This window comes from Miniopterus natalensis, chromosome 11, assembly GCF_054644295.1.
Source record: "Miniopterus natalensis isolate mMinNat1 chromosome 11, mMinNat1.hap1, whole genome shotgun sequence".
In the NCBI taxonomy this organism is placed as follows: domain Eukaryota; kingdom Metazoa; phylum Chordata; class Mammalia; order Chiroptera; family Miniopteridae; genus Miniopterus; species Miniopterus natalensis.
In genome coordinates this window covers 69,669,272-69,691,732 of record NC_142091.1, presented here as the reverse complement: position 1 = coordinate 69,691,732, position 22,461 = coordinate 69,669,272, and the positions used below count along the sequence as shown (strand labels likewise).

The window sequence follows — 22,461 nt, the reverse complement described above, 5'->3', positions numbered from 1 at the left end:
ATGGCCTCCATGGAGAACAGCACAGAGGTGAACGCGTTTAGACTCTTGGGACTGACGGACACCCCAGAGCTACAGGTCCCCCTCTTCGTAATATTCACTCTCATCTATCTGATCACGCTCATGGGAAACCTTGGGATGATCGCGTTAATTCTGTTGGACTCTTGCCTGCACACGCCCATGTACTTCTTCCTCAGTAACCTGTCCCTGGTGGACTGCGCTTACTCCTCGGCTGTCACCCCCAAGGTGATGGCGGGGTTCCTCACAGGGGGCAAAGTCATCTCCTACGGGGGATGCGTTGCGCAGATGTTCTTCTTCGTCGCTTTTGCCAGTGCAGACTGCTTCCTGCTGGCTGTCATGGCTTATGATCGTCACACCGCCGTGTGTAAACCCTTGCGTTACACCAGCATCGTGACGCCCCGGGTGTGTGTTCAGATGTCCGTGGGCTGCTACGTCTGGGGCTTGGTTGAATCCGCCATCCACACTGGCTTCACCTTCTGCCTGCCCTTCTGCCGCTCCAACGTGGTCCATCACTTTTTCTGTGATATCCCTGCAATCCTGGCTCTTTCGTGCTCTGATATCTCCATCAACGAGATAGTGCTCTTTATCTTAGCAGCTTTCAACGTCTTGTTCGCCCTAACGGTTATCTTGACCTCCTATCTGTTCATATTCATCGCCCTTCTGAGGATGCGCTCAGCAGAGGGGCGGAAGAAGGCCCTCTCCACCTGCGCCTCCCACCTCACTGCTGTCTCCATCTTCTATGGGACTGTCATCTTCATGTACCTACAGCCCAGCTCCAGCCACACCCTGGACACCGACCAAACGGCATCTGTGTTCTATACAATCATAGTCCCCATGTTGAACCCTCTTGTCTACAGTCTGCGGAATAAAGAGGTTAATAATGCTTTCAGAAAAGCCATGAAGAAGATGAAGGTTCTGCTCAGCACATAATTTTAGTTAGAGATATTATACATCTGTGTAGTCGATCAGTTGTCTATTGCTATGCAACAAATTACAACAAGACTTAGTGACTTAACCCAACAGCGTTTATTTCTCATAATTCTAAGGACAAGTACTTTCACGCGGGCTCACTCATGAGGTTGCGTATCTTCTGCACGGTCAGCTGGGCTGAGAGGGTCGAGATGGCCTTACATTTCTGCATGTTGAATCTGGCTACTGGCTACTTCTGCTCCGCATGGTCTCTCATTCTCCAGAAGTCTTTCATCCTAGTATTTTCAGGCCAGCATTCTCACAGCGTGACCGCTTAACTCCAAGAGTTTGTAATGAGTGGAAAAAAAATGAGAAGTCGAGGCCTTATAGTTCCATTAAAGAGAAAAATAGCTTAAGCTTCACTGTTATGGTAGAGTCAGGCTGGCCCAATCCCAATAATTACAAGAATTTAAAAGTCAGGTGGTTATCACCAAGCAGATTCAGAATTATTGAAGGAACTGAACACCATAATTCAGGTAAGACTATCACACTGTTGACCAAAAAGTTTAATCAAATTGTAGTTCTGGAAGGAATATTAAAGTTTATCAAAGTTGATACCTTTGTTCTATAAATGAGGAACCCATGTACTCAATTGGCCGCTGCTACGTCTGAGACTTTATGAGCTCTGCTATTCATACCGAGGGCATCTTCCCACTTTCGATGAGTGTCCTTCTATCATTTTTTCTATAACAACCCCAACTCCAGGCTCTCATGTACTCTAACACCCCTTCCAATGATATTGTATTCATATATACAGTGATGCTGAGAAACTTGCTCAGGTTTTACAACTCTCAAGTGGAAACTTACAAGTAAAACCCAGGTAACTGGGCTCCTATAATACAGCTCCGCCACCTTTGTTGGTATATTATTAAATCAAATTGGGGCTATAAGAGGTGTCTTCTCATTTATTATCACTTTGGCTCCTAAAATGTATTCAATTACTTTCCTTTTAGAGTTTTTAAACTAGGAAGTTAATTTTTTTCCCTATTAACTCACTACCATCTGACTTACTGTATATATTTAGTTATTTTATTATTAATCGCTTCCCTCTGTAACATAAGCTTAGAGAAAATATGGATTTTCAACTATTTTCTATCCACAAATCCTACAACAGGGCCTGGCCCCTAGTAGATACTCGATAAACATTTGTTTGATGAATTAAACGCATGACATCCAGATTTCCCTGCTGAGGACCAGATACTTAATGAGATCTACTTTTGTATCTCCACCTTGCTATCCCAGAAGCATCTCAGGTACAATAGAGCTTTCATTTTTTGCCTCCAACACGTTTCTCCTTTCGCGATGGCTGTGTCACCAGATGGCTGTGTCACCAGATGGCCGCAGCACCAACCCAACGGTGTGGAGTCTTCCTGATCTCTCCCTTCCCTCCAGTCATGACTCCCTCTTCCCCAGCACATCATTTAAATTTTACTCGCATGCAGACGGTATCATTAGAGTCCTTTCTCTTCATTCCCAATGCTATGTACTTAGTCTAAGCATCTCTCTTTCTCCCATTAGTGTCTGCTGAAAATCCCTGACTATTTTCTAGTAGTAATAACATTTTAAAATTATTATTGCATTTAGTTGTTTTCTTGTCTCCCTCATAAAGCTGTAAACTCTACGAGGATAAGATCTTGTCAGTATTGTTTCTCCATTGCCTTTTCAGGGCTTGATGTGTGTAAGAACTCATTGTATAAGTTGATTACCTGCATCATTTGAAAATTAGATGTTGAATAAATTAATAATGAAAGCAGACTATTCAGTCCTTATTGTGTCAAGTATCCATTCATTGAGAGAAAATTTTTAAATGTCATTGTTTTCAGAATCCATACCTCCAAAAAGTGACGGTTTTATGACCCTGAAATCTTCCTTGTGCTGTTTCCTTTGACATCATTTGTGTAAAGAACATCTGATTTTTTAAGCCTCATTTCAACAATATTTTCTTTCACAAAGCCTTTCCTGACTGTCCAAGTAGACTTGACCACTGACTCCTTTGTGCCCCTTACGTGCTCCATGCAGACATACATCATTAGGAGTCTTGACACTTTGTTTCACAACCTTGGTTTGGGTTTTCCTGATGTAAATAAACAAATAAACACACAAACACTTCTTCCTTAAGGAGAAATTTTATTTTTTATTAAATTTATTGGGGTGGCATTGTTAATAAGATTATATAGGTTTTAAGTGTTCATTTCTATGATACGTCATCTGCATATTACATTCTGTGCCCACCACCCAAAGTCAAACCATCTTCTGTCACCAAATATTTGGCTCCCTTTATCCTTTACTACCCCCACCCCTTCCCTCTAATAACCACAATACTGTTGCCTGTGACCATGAGTTTTCAGTCTTATATCCCACATATGAGTGAATCACATGGTTTGTAGCATTTTCTGCCTGACTTATTTCACTTAGCATGATACTCTCAAGATCCATCCATGTTGTCACAAATGGCAGTGTTTCATCTTTTCTATGGCTGAGTAGTGTTCCATTGTATATGTACCACATCTTCTTTAGCCAGTCACCTATTGAAGGACACTTTGGCTCTTTCCATGTCTTGACCATCATGAATAGTGTTGCAATGAACATAGAGAGGCATATATCTTTGCGAATAAATGTTTTCAATTTTTTAGGTAGATACCCAGAAGAGGGATTGCTAGGTCATATGGTAACTCTATTCTTAATTTTTTGAGGAACCTCCATGCTGTTTTCCATAGTGGTTGTACCAGTTTACAGTCCCATCAGCAGTGAATGAGGGTTCCCTTTTCTCCACAACCTCTCCAACACTTGTTATTACTTGTCATGTTCATAATAGCCATTCTAACAGGTGTGAGGTGGTATCACATTGTAGTTTTGGTTTGTGTTTCCCTAATAGTGAAAATTTAAATAATTTGTATAGACCTCCCCTAGGATATGGAATGTAGCCTCTTCCACCTTGAGTGTGCACTGAAGCTTGGTGACGTGCTTCTAAAGTATAGAGTGCGCGGGGGGGAAAGGTAGCATTACATTGAAGAACCTGGCAGAAGTTCAAGGGATCATCTTGTTTAACTGATCAAGGTAAAATCCCCAGTAACAAGTCATGTTGGCAGTGTGTGTCCCTGATAGGACATGATGAGAAGGTCACTTCTTATTCTTTCTCAAAATGTATATAACGATGTCAAAATATCAGATAAACATAAATTGAAAGGCATTCTACAAAATACTTGATTCTACAAAATACTTATTAAGGTGACAAAAAAATTTTAAAAACTGAGAATCTGTCACAGATCAGAGAAGACTAAAGAGACATGACCAATGTGCAATGTTGCATCCTGGACTGGATTCTGTAAGAGAAAATGCCCTTAGTTGAAAAATAATGATCTGAATAAATTTTTGACATTTTAGATAATAGTAATGTATCAATGTTGGTTTCTTAGTTTTGACAAATATAACGTGATAAAGATATTAACTAAAGAGGAAACTGGGTGAGAGGTACATAGGACTTGTCTGTTTTGAACCACTGACATTAAATACATAATTCATTATTTATGGAGACATTTTGCAAATTGAACCAGGTAGGAAACTTATTATAATCTCATTTTGTCTTTTTATGGTTTACTAAACAAAATTTATTTCATGTGTTATTTTCCACTTACTGAGAAATACTAATAAAAAAATTAAGATGGTTTGGTACGATGCATTTGATAGTATGATTTCTAAAAAATTAATTTCTCCAAAAGTAGGAAATACAAATAGTGAGTGAGAATTTTTTTTTTTTTTAAAGCCTATCCATGGCTCATGAAATGCTCTAAAATTCTATTGATTGATTTTAGAGAGGTAAGAAGAGGAGAGAGAAAGAAAAGGGAAAGAGAGAAAAAAAACATCAATTTGCCATTCCATTTATTTATGAATTCATTGGTTGCTTCTTGTATGTGCCCTAACTGGGATCCAACCTGCAACCTTGGCATGTTGGGATGATGCTCTAACCAACTGAGCTACCCAGCCAGGGCCTCTAAAGTTATTTTCTAAAGAATTCTATGACGGATAATGAACTCCTATAATTATCAGTGGTTCAAATATATTGACTGCTGGACTCAAATTTTAATTAATTTATTTATTCATTAATTTAACAAATATTTATTGAGAAATTAGTATAAACCAGGTTGTAATTTATGTATTGGAAATGAAGTTGTTAGTTAGGAAGACAAAGTGACTCCTCTTGTGTGGTGTATGCTCTCAGTAGGGAAATATATATATATATATAAATAATGGTAATATTTTAATAGCTGAGTGCTGATCAGAATTATGAAGGCTAAAGCAAGGAGTGCAGGAAAGGAACAGTGTCCATCGAGAGGTGGAGGAATCTGGTATGATAACATTTAAGCAAAGACACGAAAGAATTGAGCTTTCTGAGCATTGGCAGCAGCGAGTGCAAAGACCCTGAGGCAGGAGCATGCTTGGAGTTGCCCAGGAAAAGCAAGGAACTCAGTGTGACCAAGGTGGAGTGAAGGGGGAGGGGAACGGTGACACATGACGGAGCTCAGCTAATACTGAAGCATCCATGAATGAGTGGCATTAACACTGTCATAGAATTTTCAATGAGAAAAATGGATAACATTATTAATCACTGTTTGTTTACAAAATATAAGATAAGGTAGTCATATACAGAAAAATTGGAAAATTCCCTTTTATTTCTCAATCTCCTTTGCTTATACTCCGGCCTTTTTGTTTTTGAAATTCATCCTGTAAACAAACTGGTTTTGCCAGTAGACTTACTGAAGACAGAAATATCAGTTCCTTTAAAATATTATACATATGTAGCTCTGAATAAAATGTGCCAACCAAAAGCATGTATCTTTATTCAAACAGCCATATCACATTTTTCTTCATGTTAGACTCCTAAAATAGTTTTGAACTACAGAAATACTATTGGACATAAATGTATATTCTGATGTATAAATTATATTAACTTTTAAATTAAAAACTGGCCATACTCCATCCAACTCTTTTAACAAATTTCCCACTTTTGCATGTATGTGCACATAGGGGATTCTTGCATGTGCTTCTTTTCATGGATTCGTGTGTGCCATGTTTTCCATATATACTTCCATTGCCACATGGCAGAGAAAATATGAACATGGAAATAAATTAAATATAATTAATAAGGTTTATTACAAGCAAGGACACCAAAATTCTTAAGGTCCCCTTTGGCCATTCTAATTCAGATATCATGTATTTGGACACAACATTTTCTTTTTTCTAGATGATAAGCTTTTGAAGAAAGAAGAGTATTCTCAGCAATTTATGGGCATTGTGGGCCATAAAAATGTGAGTCATGCATGTTGAACATCTGACAGGAATAAAACTAGGTTATTAGAGATCCTACAGCTTTAACAGGTGAAGCCTAGAGACAGTTTTGCCTTCTCAACAACCTTCTTGAATGCATTTTTTACCTCCTTGTTTCTCAAGCTATAGACCAGGGGGTTCAGCATGGGGATGACTATAGTATAAAACACAGATGCAATTTTGTCTGTGTCCGTGGAATGGCTGGAGCTGGGCTGTAAGTAAGTGAAGATAATAGTTCCATAGAAGATGGAGACTGTAGTGAGGTGAGAGGCGCAGGTGGACAGAGCCTTCTGATATCCATCAGCTGAGTGCATCTTCAGGATAGTGACAAATATGAACATGTAGGAAATCAAGATAACCACGAGAGCAAAACAGATGTTGAAGCTTGCCACGACAACAAGAATCAGCTCACCAATATGTCTGTCAGAACAAGAGAGAGCCATAACTGCTGGAACATCGCAGAAAAAGTGATGGACCAGATTCGACATACAGAAAGAGAGGCTGAATGTGTCCCTAACGTGGACGGAGGCATTCAGGAAACCACAGACGTAGGAACCTACGGCCAGACGCGCACACACCCCGGGTGTCATGGTGGTGGTGTAATGCAGGGGCTTGCACACTGCTGCGTAGCGGTCATAGGCCATGGAGGCCAAGAGGAAATTTTCCACAGTGGCCAAGGCTATGAAAAAGAACATCTGAGCAGCGCATGCAATGTAGGAGATGACCTTGTCTCCTATGAGGAATCCAGCTATGACCTTGGGAGTGACAGCTGTAGAGTAACAAAAGTCAACCAAAGAGAGGTTACTAAGGAAAAAATACATGGGAGTGTGGAGATGAGAGTCCATGAGAATCAAGATAATTATCCCCAGGTTTCCAACCACACTGATGAGGTAGATGAGAGTGAACATGATGAAGAGGGGGACCTGCAGGTCTGGGGCGCTGGTCAGTCCGAGGAGGGTGAACTCAGTCACTTCTGTCCTGTTCCCCATGGAAATTGTAGGATCATAAGAGGCCCTGTAGCAGTGAGCAATAAAGGAACACAATGATTGACAAAAAATCAATCGAATAGAAACTGAAACAGATAGACAGAAAGATAATAGATAAATGTACATCTTTATAATGGTAATAATTTTTATTTCACTGTCATTCTGACCTAACATACGGGTTTGACAACAAAGTTTACTGCATACATTACCTACAGAGTTACACGTTGCTGAAACTGATGGATTTTTACGAATCATTTCCCACCTTCTAAATTTTGTAAATTTTAAACTGGTTGTGTAAATAAGTAATGTCTTGATCAAGATGACATATCTGGAATGAAAAATCTGTCATTCCAGTTCTCTAAGCCTAGTGAATGCTTATACTTCTATGTTGCTTATATGCCAGGAAATGCTCTAGACATCTTACATCTATACCCATTTATGTTTTTCAGTAACTCTATAAGATTGACTAGTTGTTGCCCTATTTAACTTATGAGGCACAGAGGTTCAGTAAACATATTTAAGTTTAAAAATTATTACTGCCCAGCTGGGCATGGCTCAGTGGTTGAGCATTGACCTATGATCCAGGAGATTCGATCCCTGGATCAATCCAGGAAGGTTCGATCCCTGGTCAGGCACATGCCCGGGTTGCAGGCTCAATCCCTGGTGGGGGACCTGCAGGAGGCAGCCGATCAATGACTCTCTCATCATTGATGTTTCTGTCTCTCTCTCTCCCTCTCCCTTCCTCTCTCTGAAATCAATAATGATACATTTTTTAAAAAATTATTACTGCCAAAGCCAAGTTATGTACACAGGCAGAGTGGTTCTTCAGCTCATTGGTCTTAATATAAATAAAATTGAATTTAATGCAACTTGCGTTTACTCTTTGTCTCTACTGGTCCAAACTCAGTGTTTGGAGTTTCACAGTTAAGTAACTGAGACCTATATTCGTGGTAGATGTGGTGGGTAACTGGAGACACAGGGGCATGTACAACCAGCAGAGGCAGTTCTGAGGAGAAGACGTATAGCATTGGATACAGAGCTTGGGCTCTGGGAAGAGGTGCACATCAGTCCTACCGTTTACTACCCAAGAGTTTTTGGTTCCAACCTAAGTGCCCGAACCTGATTTTCTCTATATACAAAATGAAGGTTGTAATGGGATGAATCTCATGGTATTATTGTGAGGATTAAATAAAATAATGGGTCAAATAAAATGAGTGAAATGTTGGGTATATAGCATGGCCTCATAAGTGTTAGCTTATTAGGGATTCAGGTGCGGGTGAGCTTTAAAGTCTTGTAGTCTCTCTCTCTGATTTCCTTTTTCTCACATACTTGGTTCACTGAGATGTGTTCCCTAGTGTTTTTCTGTCTGCCCCTCCTCCGGGAGCAGGAGTAGCTATTCTAGCCATTCCATATGAGCTGCTCTTTGGTTTAATTTCTTTCTTAAAATCTATATTTTAACATGAGCTAAAAGAGTGTCCTTTGTTAAACTCATTTCTTCTTTCATTGTTATCATCTCAGTTGAATCATGGAGATTGAGGGTTGAAAGTTCCCAATTTGTTGGCTGCTTTTAGACTCTAGGTCTGTTTTGGTGTTGGGATTTATGTTTAAACTTTTTATATAACTATGTTCTTGAGTCAGAGCAATGTTTTAAATCTTGTTAACCTGAACTTAAGGTCTTCAGGACGCCTGTCACTCACTAATCAGTATTCTCTACCACTGTCCTCCTAACTCTTTCGCATCTTCACTTTACAAGCCTAGCCTCTGGAGTCACTAGGTTTGTCAGCCTTTGACAGTCATAACTGCTTGTAGAGTACAGTATGTTCTGCAAACAATCATAAAAGCTATAGATATATATAATTATATTTAGGTATGTTTACATATATGTTTATAAATAAACTTTTCATTTAATCTTCACGATAATGTTGTAAGGTAGGTGATGTTATAATTCCCATTTTACCATTAAGAGAACTGAGGTTTTTGAGAAGCTATGCAAAGCTCTACAATTGCGCAGTGAGTATGAAGAAAATTCAAGATTCATGATTCAAATCCATCTGTGACAAAATCAAAAGCTTAGACTTTTAGCCACCTCACCATCAACATTTGTAGGTGTGTCAGTAATAACAAAAATAAGATTATGTGGAAAAGATCACAATGGATCTTGCTAATTCAATTACAACACTTCTGTAGTTTAAAGGAAGGTTATTTCACTCTCTTCTGCTTTTTTTTTTTAAACCTCCAGTGAAAGGACCACAGATAGTAAATATGGTGAAATTAAGACTCACTCAATAAAAGCATTACTTTATTTGCTAATCTTTTTTAGGAAAGCAACATAATGATATTTTGTAAGTATCACTGCACTTCTTACTGATGAAGTTTTGACATTTAAACACCAGTCTCAACTCACTGTTTTAGAAAAAACTGTTCAAAATATCTAGTTATGTGCTCAAATAACCTATAGTAGGTATAGCTGCCCCATGGATTTTGCGTAAGTTACAGTTCTCACTACAAATGTGTATAAAACATAGAGGCTTACCTTGCTGATGAAATGAACGGTCACCCCTGAATAATGGTTCTGACCTATGAAATCTAATCATGGAATAATGCATATATATTCTTGGTGAACTTCTTTATTGGGTACTGGTCAAAAGATTCCAAGATCTCTAAGACAAGTAAAGATGGAAGAAAGCCCCAACATGAAGTCAGAAACCTGGGTATAAGTCCTGAATCCACCATTAATACTTACTATGCTTTTGGAGGAGTCACTTGTCTTCTCCTTAGTTCTAAAATTACTTCTCCCTCATAATTTACTGAATTGTGCCTATAAAGAGCAAATAAGGAAAGCTCTTTAAAACAACCAGGGGTTATCATTTAAAAGTCAATCAATATAATACTCATCTTGAGATGTTTTCCCTGGCCATGATTGCAGGCTCATAGCAAATCCTCAGATCAGAAGTCAGAAGGAAGGCCTGCACGTACTAACAACTATTAACATTAGGATGAGTAAAGGATAGCCAAGGGGGCTCAGCACACAGTCTGGTCTCTTTAAAATGATGCCACATTGAGTCATTGGGATTTCAGAGGCAAATTCATAGGAATCAGGAGGGAGCCTAGAGACATGGAGTTCTTTGGGGATGTCCCCTATGAGGACTTCAAGAGCTCTTGTCCCAAGGTCTTAGAAAAGAAGCAATTAAATTGCCTGTAGGAACCTAGCTAGATATGATGAGAGTGCACACATGTTTTCATATTACTTGTTATTTCTTATTCGTCCTACTTTCTGATTAAAATATAATTTATAAACAATAATATCTATGGTTTTTAGTGTATAAATCTTCAAGTTTGGTCAAATGTATGTGGTCATGAAACCATTACCAACCACATCATCATATAGAAGAGTTCCATCATCCAAACTAAACCTCTGAGCTTTTCTTTGTGATCAGCCCCTTCTCTCACCCACTGCCCCAACCACTAATTTTGTCTTTGCAAGAATGTCCTATAAATTAAATCCTAGTGTATATAGCCCTTCTGTCTGGCTTCTTTCACTTAGCATGGTGTATTTGAGATCCACTCATATTGTTACCTATGTTAATTTCCTAGAACAGCCATAAAAAAGTACCACAAACTTGGTAGCTTAAACAACACAACTTTATTGTCTCATATTTCTGAAGGCTAGAAGTCTGAGATCAAGGTGTCAGCAGGGTTGTTCCGCTGGTTCCTTGTGAATCCCGTAGGAGAGAATTTGTTTCATGTCTGTCTCTGAGATTTTAGGTGGTTTGCTGGCAGTTGTTCGCATTATATATATGTCTTTATTGATTTCAGAGAGAGGAGGGGAGAGAGAGAGAGATAGAAACATCAATGATAAGAGAGTCATTGATCGGCTGCCTCCTGCACGCCCCCTCCTGCGGACTGAGCCCGCAACCCAGGCATGTGCCCTGACCAGGAATCAAACCCTGATCTCCTGGATCCTAGGTCAATGCTCAACTGCTGAGCCACACCAGCTTGGCTGTTGGCATTTCTTGATGTTTCAATGTATGGATCTCTCAGATGTATTTGTGTGTCGAGCAAGAAATCCTTTTTTGAATTATAGCTACTTAAATTGTTGACACTTCGAGGGGAAAGGCCAAGAGGATCTTTTACACTGCCATTCCACTTACGTCACCTCTCAAATTTTCCCTTTTTAAGAGGACATGAGTCATATTGGATTTGAAGTTTACCCTACTCCACTATGACTTAATTTTACCTAATTAAATCTGCAAAAATCTTATTTCCAAATAAAAACACATTCTGAAGTACTGAGAGTTAGGACTTCAACAAACAATTTTTTTCCTTTTTATTGAAATTATTGGGGTGACACTGGTTAACAAAATCATACAAATTTCAGGTGTACAATTTCACAACACTGTGTTATGTGTTCACCACCCCAAGTCAAGTCTCATTCCATCATTATTTATCCCTGCATGCCTTCCTCCACTCCCCTTACCTCCCCTCCATGCTAAGTGAAACAAATGAATTTTTGAACACAATTTAACCCATAATAAATCAGTGGTAAAATCTTTTTTATTATTGCTGAATAGTATTCCATTATATATAGATATCACAGATTGTTTCTACATTTCCCACTTCTAAGACATTTGGGTTGGTTCCAATATCTGGATATTCTTTTAAACATTTTTATTTTTTATTGATTTGAGAGAGAGAGAGAGATAAACATTAATGTGAGAGAGAGACATCAATTGGTTGACTCCCACATGTGCCCTGAAAGGGGATAGAACCTGGGTATGTGCCCTGACCTGGAATCGAACTTGCCACCTTCTGGTGTACGAAACGATGCTCCAACCAACTGAGCCACATAACTGGATATTTTGCATAAACTTACTAAACATCTGTCCAATGTTGTTTTTGTGTGAACATAGGTTTGCATTTTACTTAGGTAATTTCTATGAGTTGGGTTGCTTGGTCAGATGGTAAGAATATGTTTAACTGAATGCAATTCAGTGTTTCCTTATCAATCTTCTATCTGGTTTTTCATTATTAAATGTGGGAAAATGAAGTCTCCACTTTACTGTGTTACTATTTCTCCCTTCAATTATGTTAATGTTTACTTCATATATTAGTTATCTTTGATGCATATATATTTATAATTGTTATATCTTCCTGGAGAATTGACCTTTTTATAATTATATAATGTCTTCCTTTGTCTCTTCTGATGCTGTTTGAGTTAAAGTTTATTTTGTCTGCTGTAAGTATGCCCATTCTTGCCCATTCCAGTGTGGAATGACTGCCCAACACACACACAATCAGCATGTTCACAGAATCAACATAATGTCACCCTAACTAAGGAATGGATAAACAATCTGTAATGTCCATAAAATAGAATACTACTAAAACCAAAAAAAAAAGATTGCACTATTGGTAAAAGTAGCAACATTAATGGATCTTAAATGCATTATGCTAAGTGAGAAAAGCAGCATTCATAGACTACATACGCTAGAACCCCAGTGAAGGACATTCTTAAGGCAGTTGTACACACAAAACAGTTAAGCGGTGTCCAGGGGCAGTGGTGGGAGAAGGAGTTGGCCACAAAGAGCTGGCGCTTTTGCACACGTGAGAAATGCTCTGTTACCTTGATTCTGGTAGTAGTTACATAGTCATACACATTTGACCAAATCCTTAAAACTATACACACACAAAAATGTGCGGGCCTTACTGTTTGTAAATGATGCATTTAGAAAATGAGAAAAGAAAAATAACAAGAAGTCATGCCCAAATACGCACCCACACTCACCATGCAGGCAGGTCCCCAGAGGCATTTTAATTGCACCCCGCAGATGCTCTCGGGGGGCACGTTCCCTGAGAGCTCCACATCTCTATAACTCACTCCTGGCTCCCTTGCATTGGCCTCTGAAATACCAACACTCCACACAACATCATTTTAGAGGGACCAGCCTGCATGCGGGGTCCTCTGAGCATCATATACTCATGTGAATGTTAATAGTTGTCATTACACACATGCTTTCTGTCCACTGAAGAATTGCTATAAACCTGCAACCATAGCCAAGAAAATCACCCCAAGCTAAAAATTAGATACTGGGTGATTTAAAATGGTTACCTGTTGAACAGTTGTTTTCTAGACCTTCCCTTATATGCTATTTACAGACACAATCCTGTAAATTATGTGGGAGAAGTAATTGTATTATGTTTATTTTAAAGGAGAAGGTAAGGGACTCTTCCAAGGGCACAGGAAGAATTCATGGTGGATTCAGGACTTGGGCCCAGGGTTCTGGGTCCTTGTTAGCGTTTTTTCCTCTATCTTCCACTGTCTTAGAAAACTTGGAACCTTTTGATCACTCCTAAAATATAGCTTGTTTATCATTATTTATGCATTATTTCATGGCTGAATTTCTGATTTCACACTTGTTATTCAGGATTGACTGTCTCTTCTCTTCGAGGAGCAAGGTAAGCTAAATATTCTACATACTTATTTTAAAAAGCTACATATAAGTTATTTGAGCACAAAAATAGATATTTTGGACTTTTTTAAAATAATAAGTTGAGGCTGGAGTAAAAATGTCAGAACTTCCATCAGTAGGGAATTTAGTGATATTTATGAAATATGCTGCTTCTTTCCTGAAGAAGATGAATTGAAAAAATAAGATAAATGATGCTCTGATTGGCTAGGGCAGTAACTACATCTTATACACTCAATTGGGCTCCTACCAGAGGTTTAAAAGAAAGCATAAATGTGAAGTGACCATTCTTTAAACTACAAAGGGAGCTAAAGGAATTAGCAGGATTGAACTGTAGTTCAACTTTTTCCCTTTCCTATCATTTTATTTATTTATTACCTGCACCTTTAAATATGCTGACAGTGAGGCGGCTAAACACAGAGAATTTGATAGTGTTGAACATGGGTTTCAGTCTCAAATCCTGAATCTTCTTCATGCTAGTGATATAATTGTTGAATATCACGGAACTTCTCGAATCCTTAACTTTTTAATGGTAAGATAAAAATAATACCACCCACTGTATACACACGCATTTATATGTAAAACTCTTGACATTAGATCAAGATAAATTTGAAGTACAAATTTTTAATGAAATAATATACATAGTATTTTAATTTCACTACACTATTCTTTTTGGTTGTCACTTTTTTCCCTTCATTTCTCACTGCTACAGGACATCTCGTGATTCCCAAATAGCACTGATGGAGAACAGGACAGAAGTGACACATTTCATCCTTGTGGGCCTAACCAGCGCCCCAGGCCTGCAGGTCCCCCTCTTCATCATGTTCACCCTCCTCTACCTCAGCACTGTGGTGGGGAACCTGGGGCTGGCGGTGCTGACCCTGCTGGACCCCCGCCTCCACACGCCCATGTACTTCTTCCTCAGGAACCTGGCCCTGGTGGACTTCGCTTACTCCTCAGCTGTCACTCCCAAGGCCATGGCGGGGTTGCTTGTAGGCGACAAGGTCATCTCCTACAATGGGTGCGCTGCTCAGATGTTCTTTTTCGTAGCCTTTGCCACTGTGGAAAATTACCTCTTGGCCTCCATGGCCTATGACCGCTACGCAGCAGTGTGCAAGCCCCTGCACTACACCAGCACCATGACACCCGGGGTGTGTGCGCGTCTGGCCATAGGCTCCTATGTCTGTGGTTTCCTGAATGCCTTCTTCCATGTTGGGGACATATTCAGTCTTTTCTTCTGTAAGTCTAATCTTGTCCATCACTTTTTCTGTGATGTTCCAGCAGTGATGGCTCTGTCTTGCTCAGGTATACGCATTAGTGAGGTATTTCTTGTTTTTATGTCAAGCTTTAATGTGTCTTTTGCTCTTCTGGTTATATTGATTTCCTACCTGTTCATATTTATCACCATCTTGAAGATACACTCAGCTCAGGGGCACCAGAAGGCTCTGTCCACCTGCGGCTCTCACCTCACTGCTGTCTCCATCTTCTACGGGACTGTCATCTTCATGTACTTACAGCCCAGCTCCAGCCACTCCCTGGACACAGACAAGGTGGCCTCCGTGTTCTATGCCATGGTCATCCCCATGCTGAACCCTCTGGTCTACAGCCTGAGGAACAAAGAGGTGAAGGGTGCACTCAAGAAGGTGATTGAGAAGGCAAAATTTTCTGTGGGGTTGGGATTTTAACCTTGTAGTATGCACAATAACATTGTTTAGTTTCTCTCAGACTTTTTCCATGCAATAAATTACTTTTTAAGTCCCACATGCATTTAAATTCCTGAGGTGACATCCTTATTTTTTCAAAAGATTTTGTCCAGTAAAGAGAAAACATATTCAGAAATATAATAGTTGAGTGAGGGTGGCTAAGGGAAAGCATTAGAAATTTGGGACCTGCTCATCAAACGTTACTAATGATATCTAATTTATTCACTTGTTCCACTTAATTTTCTCTACCACCTGACAATGCAAACATATATGTTAAACAGGGGCACAAACAAGCCAATGAAGAAAGGTACATGTGTATGCTCCATCTGGGCACTCACACTAGAATGGAAAATTTGTCAGAGATATGCTAGTTTTTAATTAAAATAATTTAAGTAGTTAATTGAAATATTAAACACAAAGTTATATCCAATCAAAATTATTTCTTTTGTTGAATAACTGTTCTAAGATCCTAAGTAGGAGAAAATATTCACATACTTTTAAGTGAAAGGACATAGATACTCTTTGGGCACATTTTGTTGAGAAATACATAAATATCACTTCTTAAATGAATTAATGTTTCTGTCTGGGCTGAGTCATTTTGTGGAATCATGTTCACATTACAATTTTCTAAAAGATAAAACAATCACCCAAATTTCATAGCTTACCTAGGGTTTCCTCTTGGTGTTGTACATGCTGTGGGTTTTGATAAATGTGTAATGAATTGAATCCACCATTATAATATCATACAAAGTATTTTTACTGCCCTAAAACGCTCCGTCTAGTCACCCCTCGCTCTCCAAAGCCCTAGCAACTACTGATCCCTTTGCTGTCTCCATAGTTTTGCCTTTTCCAGAATGTCATATAGTTGGAATCATACAGGCTGTGGCCTTTTCATACTGGCTTCTTTCCTGTAGTAATATGCATTTAAATAAACATATACTTACCATATGGCCAAGCAATCCAATTCCTAGATATTTACCCAAATGACATGAAAACTTGTATTTATGTGAAAATGCTTAGGCAAATGTTTATATCAGCTTTATTTGTAATTATCAAACACTAGAGCTAACACAAATGTCCCTCCACTGTGGAACAAGATAAACGATCTGTAATGTCCACGTGAGGGAACACTCCTCTGCAATAAAAAGCATTTCACTGTGACACAGGTAATAGTGTGGACGGACCTCAGATGCTAAGTGAAAGATGAGAGACTCAAAGAGTATACATTCTAGGATCACAGTTAAGGACATTCTTATAAAAGCAACATTATTTAGGCAAAACTGTTTGTTGGTTACAAGGGAGGGTAGGAGAAAGAGTTTTCCAAAGGAAGATCATAGGAATTTGTTTAGCTAACAGTGGTTTCTTGAACACCAATTTGATGAATCTCTTAGAACTATACACTAAAATTGTGGATATTACTGTATATAAACTATACACTAATTATAAATTGGCAGAAATAAGAAGAAAAGGCAAGTAATAAAAAAACATGTACAATGAAAATGATCAGCATGTCCACACAGGCAGTTTAATTGCGTCTTTCCTGGGAAAGTGGGGTGAGGGGTGTGGATGCCCTCTAGGGACATTCCCAGAGCTCCCCGTCTCCGCAACCCTCTCCACGGCCCCATGCTGTGGAGATCCCAATGGGACTCAGTGTGACATCATTTTAGATGCGCCCCAGCCGGCGATCACTTATTCATCTGCATGGTGACACTTGTCAGCACCCAGGGGCCCTTTCCTAGGATTTGCTATGAGCCTGCAGCCATGGTCAGGAGCACACCCTAAGATAACAATGACCTGCATTGACTTTAAACTGAGAATCTCTCACTGAGATGCTGTACAGGTTTTCTCTTATGTGTTGTTCACAGAGTTCTGTGAATTATGTGGCAGAGGTAATATTATATTATGATGTTTATTTTACAAGAAGGAGGTAAGCGGCTCCGCTCCTCGGAGCCTGATGCCGCTACCCGAGAGGCCGCTCCTCTGACCGCATTGTGCATATTCTGCGGCTGATATTCTGACTGACCGGTTTTTCCCTCCCAGCAGACAGGTAAGCATCTATATTCCATGAACATTTTTAGCAAGAAGTGTAATTCATGCAAAAGCAGTAAGACCCCTGTATTTACATTATTTGAAAGCAAAAACATATTTTTCAATGTTTTGCTAAAATATTAAGGTGAGACTGGGGTATAAATGTCAAAAAATGAGAGTTTATAGAGACTTATGAAACCTTTTTCTTCCTTCCTAAAGATCTGAACAAAAAAATAATGCAGATGGTTCTGTGATTGATCAAGTGGTAATTTCACCTTGTTCACCAAATGTTGACCCTCTCGTTGGAGGTAAAAAACAAACAAACACGGAATCATATACTTTACAGTGTAAACTGTAGTTGAAAAATGAAATTTAAAAAATGAGAAAAAACTAACAAATAAACTAAAAAGGCAAAAGAGTTAAATGATTTTTAAACTACAAGAATGTCTAATCTGAACTAACAAGACCCAAACTACATTTTAAACTTTTCCCTGTACCTCATGCCTGTCATTCCTAGCTCATCTACACACATGGACAGTGAAGGGCTACAAACAGGGACTTTTGATTAGATAAAAAGTGAATTTAACTCTTGAATCGAGATTCTCTCATATGAGCTGTGTAATTTTAGAGCATCACATAGCTTCCCAAGATTCCCCAAATCCCCAATTTCCTTAATGGTAAAGGAGGAATATTACTACCTACCTATCTACCTTACACACACACACACACACACACACACACACAGTCTTATTCTTTGCAGAATGTACTATATGGTAAAAGTGGTCATGTGTGTTAAGGTTGGCGAACAATGTCATGAGCTAGGCTTGGGAAGTGTAGCTGCAAAAGTTTTAGGAGAGGGGTATTAGGGGTAGAAAAGAGCAAAGGGGGTCAAATATATGGTGATGGCAGGAGACTTGCCTTTGGGTGGTGAACACACAATGCGATATACAGATGATGTATTGTACATTTGTACACCAGAAACCTATATCATTTTATGAACCAACGTCACCCCAATAAGTTGAATAAAACTTTTAAAAAGTGAAGATTTTTTAAATTTTAGGAGGAAGATGTTAGTAGTTAGCAGAAGATGGATACCTTTCCAATTGAAACAAAAGGTTTAAAATAAATACTGTTCCTACACAGAACAGATTCAAATAAAATATTTTACAGCATAGCACCCAGCACCGAGATACATCTATAGGCTAAAGACAGCCCATAAACAAGGAATTTTCAACCCTGATCTCTGTGATTCTGCTATGACAGGAATGAGAGAAAGAAGGGGTTTAAGAACAGGGCACTAGTTCAAGGTAAAACATGGATTTCAAGGAAAAAACAAAGCAGAATGGTGGCTCTTGTGGAATTGCTGGAGCAGCCGTACAGGCCACGCAAGGAGGGAAGAAACTGGAGACAAAATCTCAGTGGCCCCAGGGTGTGAGAAAAGGCAAACTGGAGAGGAAGGCTTTAAAACGACACAACCCTCGCAGGCCTGGAGACCAGCAGTCACCGCCCATCTTCCCCAAACCAACGCAGAGACCATCCCCGCGTCCTAATGGCAGCATCCCAGCCAGCACTCATCAGACTGTGCCAAGCACCCAGCACTATTTTTTAAATTAACTTTTTGTTGTTGACAGTGTTACAAATGTCCCCCACTTCCCCCTTGGCACCCTTCACCCAGCCCCCACCCCGCCCCAGGCCTTCCCACGCTATTGTCCATGTCCATGGGCTATGCCTAAATGCATATATGTTCTTTGGTTAACCTCCTCCTGTCAGTCTGTTTTTTAATGTATTACCTCATTTAATTTTTACGGTAATACTGTAAATAAAGTAGGTCTTATTGCTGCCTTAATTTTGCTATGTGAGGTTCAGGTGAGTTTAGGATGACTGATTCCTACATGGTAAACAGCAGAGTGAATATGCACTCATCCCAGAGCCCGGCCTCTGGGCCCCACGCTTCGCCTTCTCAGAGCTGCCTCTGCTGGCTGTCCATGCCCGGCGGCTCCCATTTCCCAGCACACCGACTACGCATACATCTCGCAGTTACTACGCTCTGAACCCCCAACCATTGTGTTTGGACCAACAGAGACACAGAGTAACTGTAAGTGGAGGTGAGTTCAATTTGACTTACATGCAACTAAGGCCATTGGACTTAGGAACCACTCAGTGTGGATTCAAGGGTCGGCTTGGACCCAAAGCATGGCTTGTCGATTAATATGTTTGAATATAAACAGTTACTCAGCCTCTTGTGCGCCCTAATTTAAATGAGCGTGGTAATAAAATCCACGTCTCGTGTTCAGAGGGTCTGATGAATGCACCTTTGAAGTGTCTGGAGCAGTTTTGGGCAGGTGAGCAGCGTGCAAGTTTGTGCTTTTACTAGGCTTGCAAAAGCGAACTGGCGGATATATTCACTATGGACAAGCCATTCATTCAGTTATTTAAGTTTCTATATCTCAGTTTACAAACTTACACACTTTAAAATTACAGAGATTTCCCGTAAAGATCCTTCAGATTCAACGACATGTAAATCTATGCATAGTTAATATATTAAGTTTTGGTGTCAAGCCCGTTTCTGCCTGGAGTATTTTGAAATACATGTTATTGCTGTAATGAAATAATACATACTGTATACACACTTATCAAATTAAGTTGCTTTATCACTGTTTCATTGTTCCCATAGCCAATGAGCATTTTGTGATTCTTGCATTAATGGAGAACAGGACAGAAGTGACACACTTCATCCTTGTGGGACTAGCCAGCGCCCCAGGCCTGCAGGTCCCCCTCTTCATCATGTTCACCCTCATCTACCTCAGCACTGTGGTGGGGAACCTGGGGCTGGCAGTGCTGACCCTGCTGGACCCCCGCCTCCACACGCCCATGTACTTCTTCCTCAGTAACCTGGCCCTGGTGGACTTCGCTTACTCCTCAACAATCACGCCAAAGGTCATGGCTGGGTTTCTAACAGGAGACAAGGTCATCTCCTACAATGCCTGTGCTGCTCAGATGTTCTTTTTTATAGTCTTTGCCACTGTGGAAAGTTACCTCTTGGCCTCCATGGCCTATGACCGCTACGCAGCAGTGTGCAAGCCCCTGCACTACACCACCACCATGACACCCGGGGTGTGTGCAGGTCTGGCCATAGGCTCCTATGTCTGTGGTTTCCTGAATGCTTCCATCCACACCAGGGACACCTTCAGTCTCTCTTTCTGTGAGTCCAATGTGGTCCATCACTTTTTCTGCGATATTCCAGCAGTCGCAGCCCTTTCTTGCTCAGACAGACACATTAGTGAGCTGATCCTTGTTGTGGTGGCAAGCTTCAACATCTTTTTTGCTCTCGTGGTTATTTTGATTTCCTACCTGTTCATATTTATCACCATCCTAAAGATGCCTTCATCTTCGGGGTATCAGAAGGCTCTGTCCACCTGCGCCTCTCACCTCACTGCTGTCTCCATCTTCTACGGGACTGTCATCTTCATGTACTTACAGCCCAGCTCCAGCCACTCCCTGGACACAGACAAGGTGGCCTCCGTGTTCTACGCTATGGTCATCCCCATGCTGAACCCTCTGGTCTACAGCCTGAGGAACAAAGAGGTCAAGGGTGCACTCAAGAAGGTTGTTTCAGAGGCAAAATTGATTTTCTTTAGGATGATGATTTTACGATTGTGCAATAGACAGTAACCTAGCCTCATTAAGGCCACAGTAAAATTAAGGTCCCCAAGTAATATCCTGTCCTATCCAAAAGCCTCTTGTCCTGAAAAAAGGAACATTATGTCCAGAAATGTACCTGAACCAGGATGGCTGAGATGTCATGGGGCCTGCTTGTCAAAAACCTTAGTAAGGATATTGGTTCATTCACTTACTCTACATGCATTTTTCTACCACATCAATGCAGATACATCAAAACTGGGGCCACACAGGAGACCATGAACGAAGCGCATGCATGCACCCCAAGAGGATACCTACACCTTGGAGTAGAAACCAATAGTGTTTTACATTTTGCCTCTGGAAATGCTTTGGAATTGTTATTACTGATATTTCATGTCTACTTTTGTTGAGTTAAATGATCTTCTGTTAGTGCCTCATTCTTTTACCCTACTCCATTCGCACTGATTTTTTCCCTATTTTTTCACAATCTGACAACTCCAAACATGTTCCTTCCTCAGGGCAGTTGTACTTGCCCTTCCCTGTGGAATGTTCCCTGGCTCCGTTAAGGTTGGCGCTGAAATGTTGCTCTATTAGAGACTTCTTTCCTGGCCCCTTTATTAAACAGTCATTCCTATTCCCATGGACATTGTCCTTTCGCTCTGTTGTTCCTCATAGTCCTTGTGAGTGATCACCTGTTAAATATTTACTTGTCTACTTTATTATATATCTTCCCCAACTAGAATTTAGGCTCCATGAGAGCAGTGACTTTACCTGTTTTGGTTACAGCAAGATCCACGGTACCTAAATGACTATCTATTTCATAGTAAATTCTCAATAAATATTTGTTAAATGAACAAATAAAATAATTAAGCTTTGAGTCCAACTGTATCAATATGTTGAATATTACAGTGTGTCACCCATAACATTAACTTTCTAGACAGATGGTCAGTGCATTTCAGGAAGCTCAGCTAATTTGCTGCTTTGCTAAAATACTTTTATATACATTCTCACTCATCGCACGCACCCCAATAATTGGACACAAAGACTGCCTAGATCTTATAAGTAAATGAAGCATATGCAACAATCTTATAATTATACTTAGAAGTGATGTCTCGTTGAGTGGCAAGTAAAACATCAAACAAATACTAGTTAGTAAACCACAAAAAGGCTTTGAATATGAGATCATTTAAAGGTTTAGTATCTGATTATATTTGAAATTATTTCATACATATGAAATATAATTAACTGAAATGATTCTAAATATCTATAGAGAATATAAACATGACAACATCTGCCAAAAATAAAAATTTAGCACATTCAATATGCTAG

At 39.7% G+C, this 22,461-nt stretch overlaps 4 protein-coding genes across 4 annotated transcripts; 3 read left to right on the top strand and 1 right to left on the bottom strand.

Annotated features, from left to right (window-relative positions):
- LOC107527599 (olfactory receptor 5B2-like) lies at positions 1-948 on the top strand. Its single transcript, XM_016200377.2, has one exon. The coding sequence runs from the start codon at positions 1-3 to the stop codon at positions 946-948; it is 948 nt and encodes a 315-aa protein (XP_016055863.2).
- A 5,400-nt stretch (positions 949-6,348) lies between these two features.
- On the bottom strand, positions 6,349-7,301 carry LOC107527601 (olfactory receptor 5B3-like). The gene is given in 2 exon segments (XM_016200378.2): positions 6,349-6,377; positions 6,380-7,301. Coding segments are annotated over 2 exon segments (951 nt in total).
- Positions 7,302-14,499: 7,198 nt separating this feature from the next.
- On the top strand, positions 14,500-15,447 carry LOC107527602 (olfactory receptor 5B2-like). Its single transcript, XM_016200379.2, has one exon. The coding sequence runs from the start codon at positions 14,503-14,505 to the stop codon at positions 15,445-15,447; it is 945 nt and encodes a 314-aa protein (XP_016055865.2). The 5' UTR covers positions 14,500-14,502.
- Positions 15,448-20,193: 4,746 nt separating this feature from the next.
- On the top strand, positions 20,194-21,165 carry LOC107527603 (olfactory receptor 5B2-like). The gene has a single exon (XM_016200380.2). It carries the CDS (start codon positions 20,197-20,199, stop codon positions 21,163-21,165), a length of 969 nt encoding a protein of 322 aa, XP_016055866.2. The 5' UTR covers positions 20,194-20,196.
- The last annotated feature ends 1,296 nt before the right edge of the window (positions 21,166-22,461 follow it).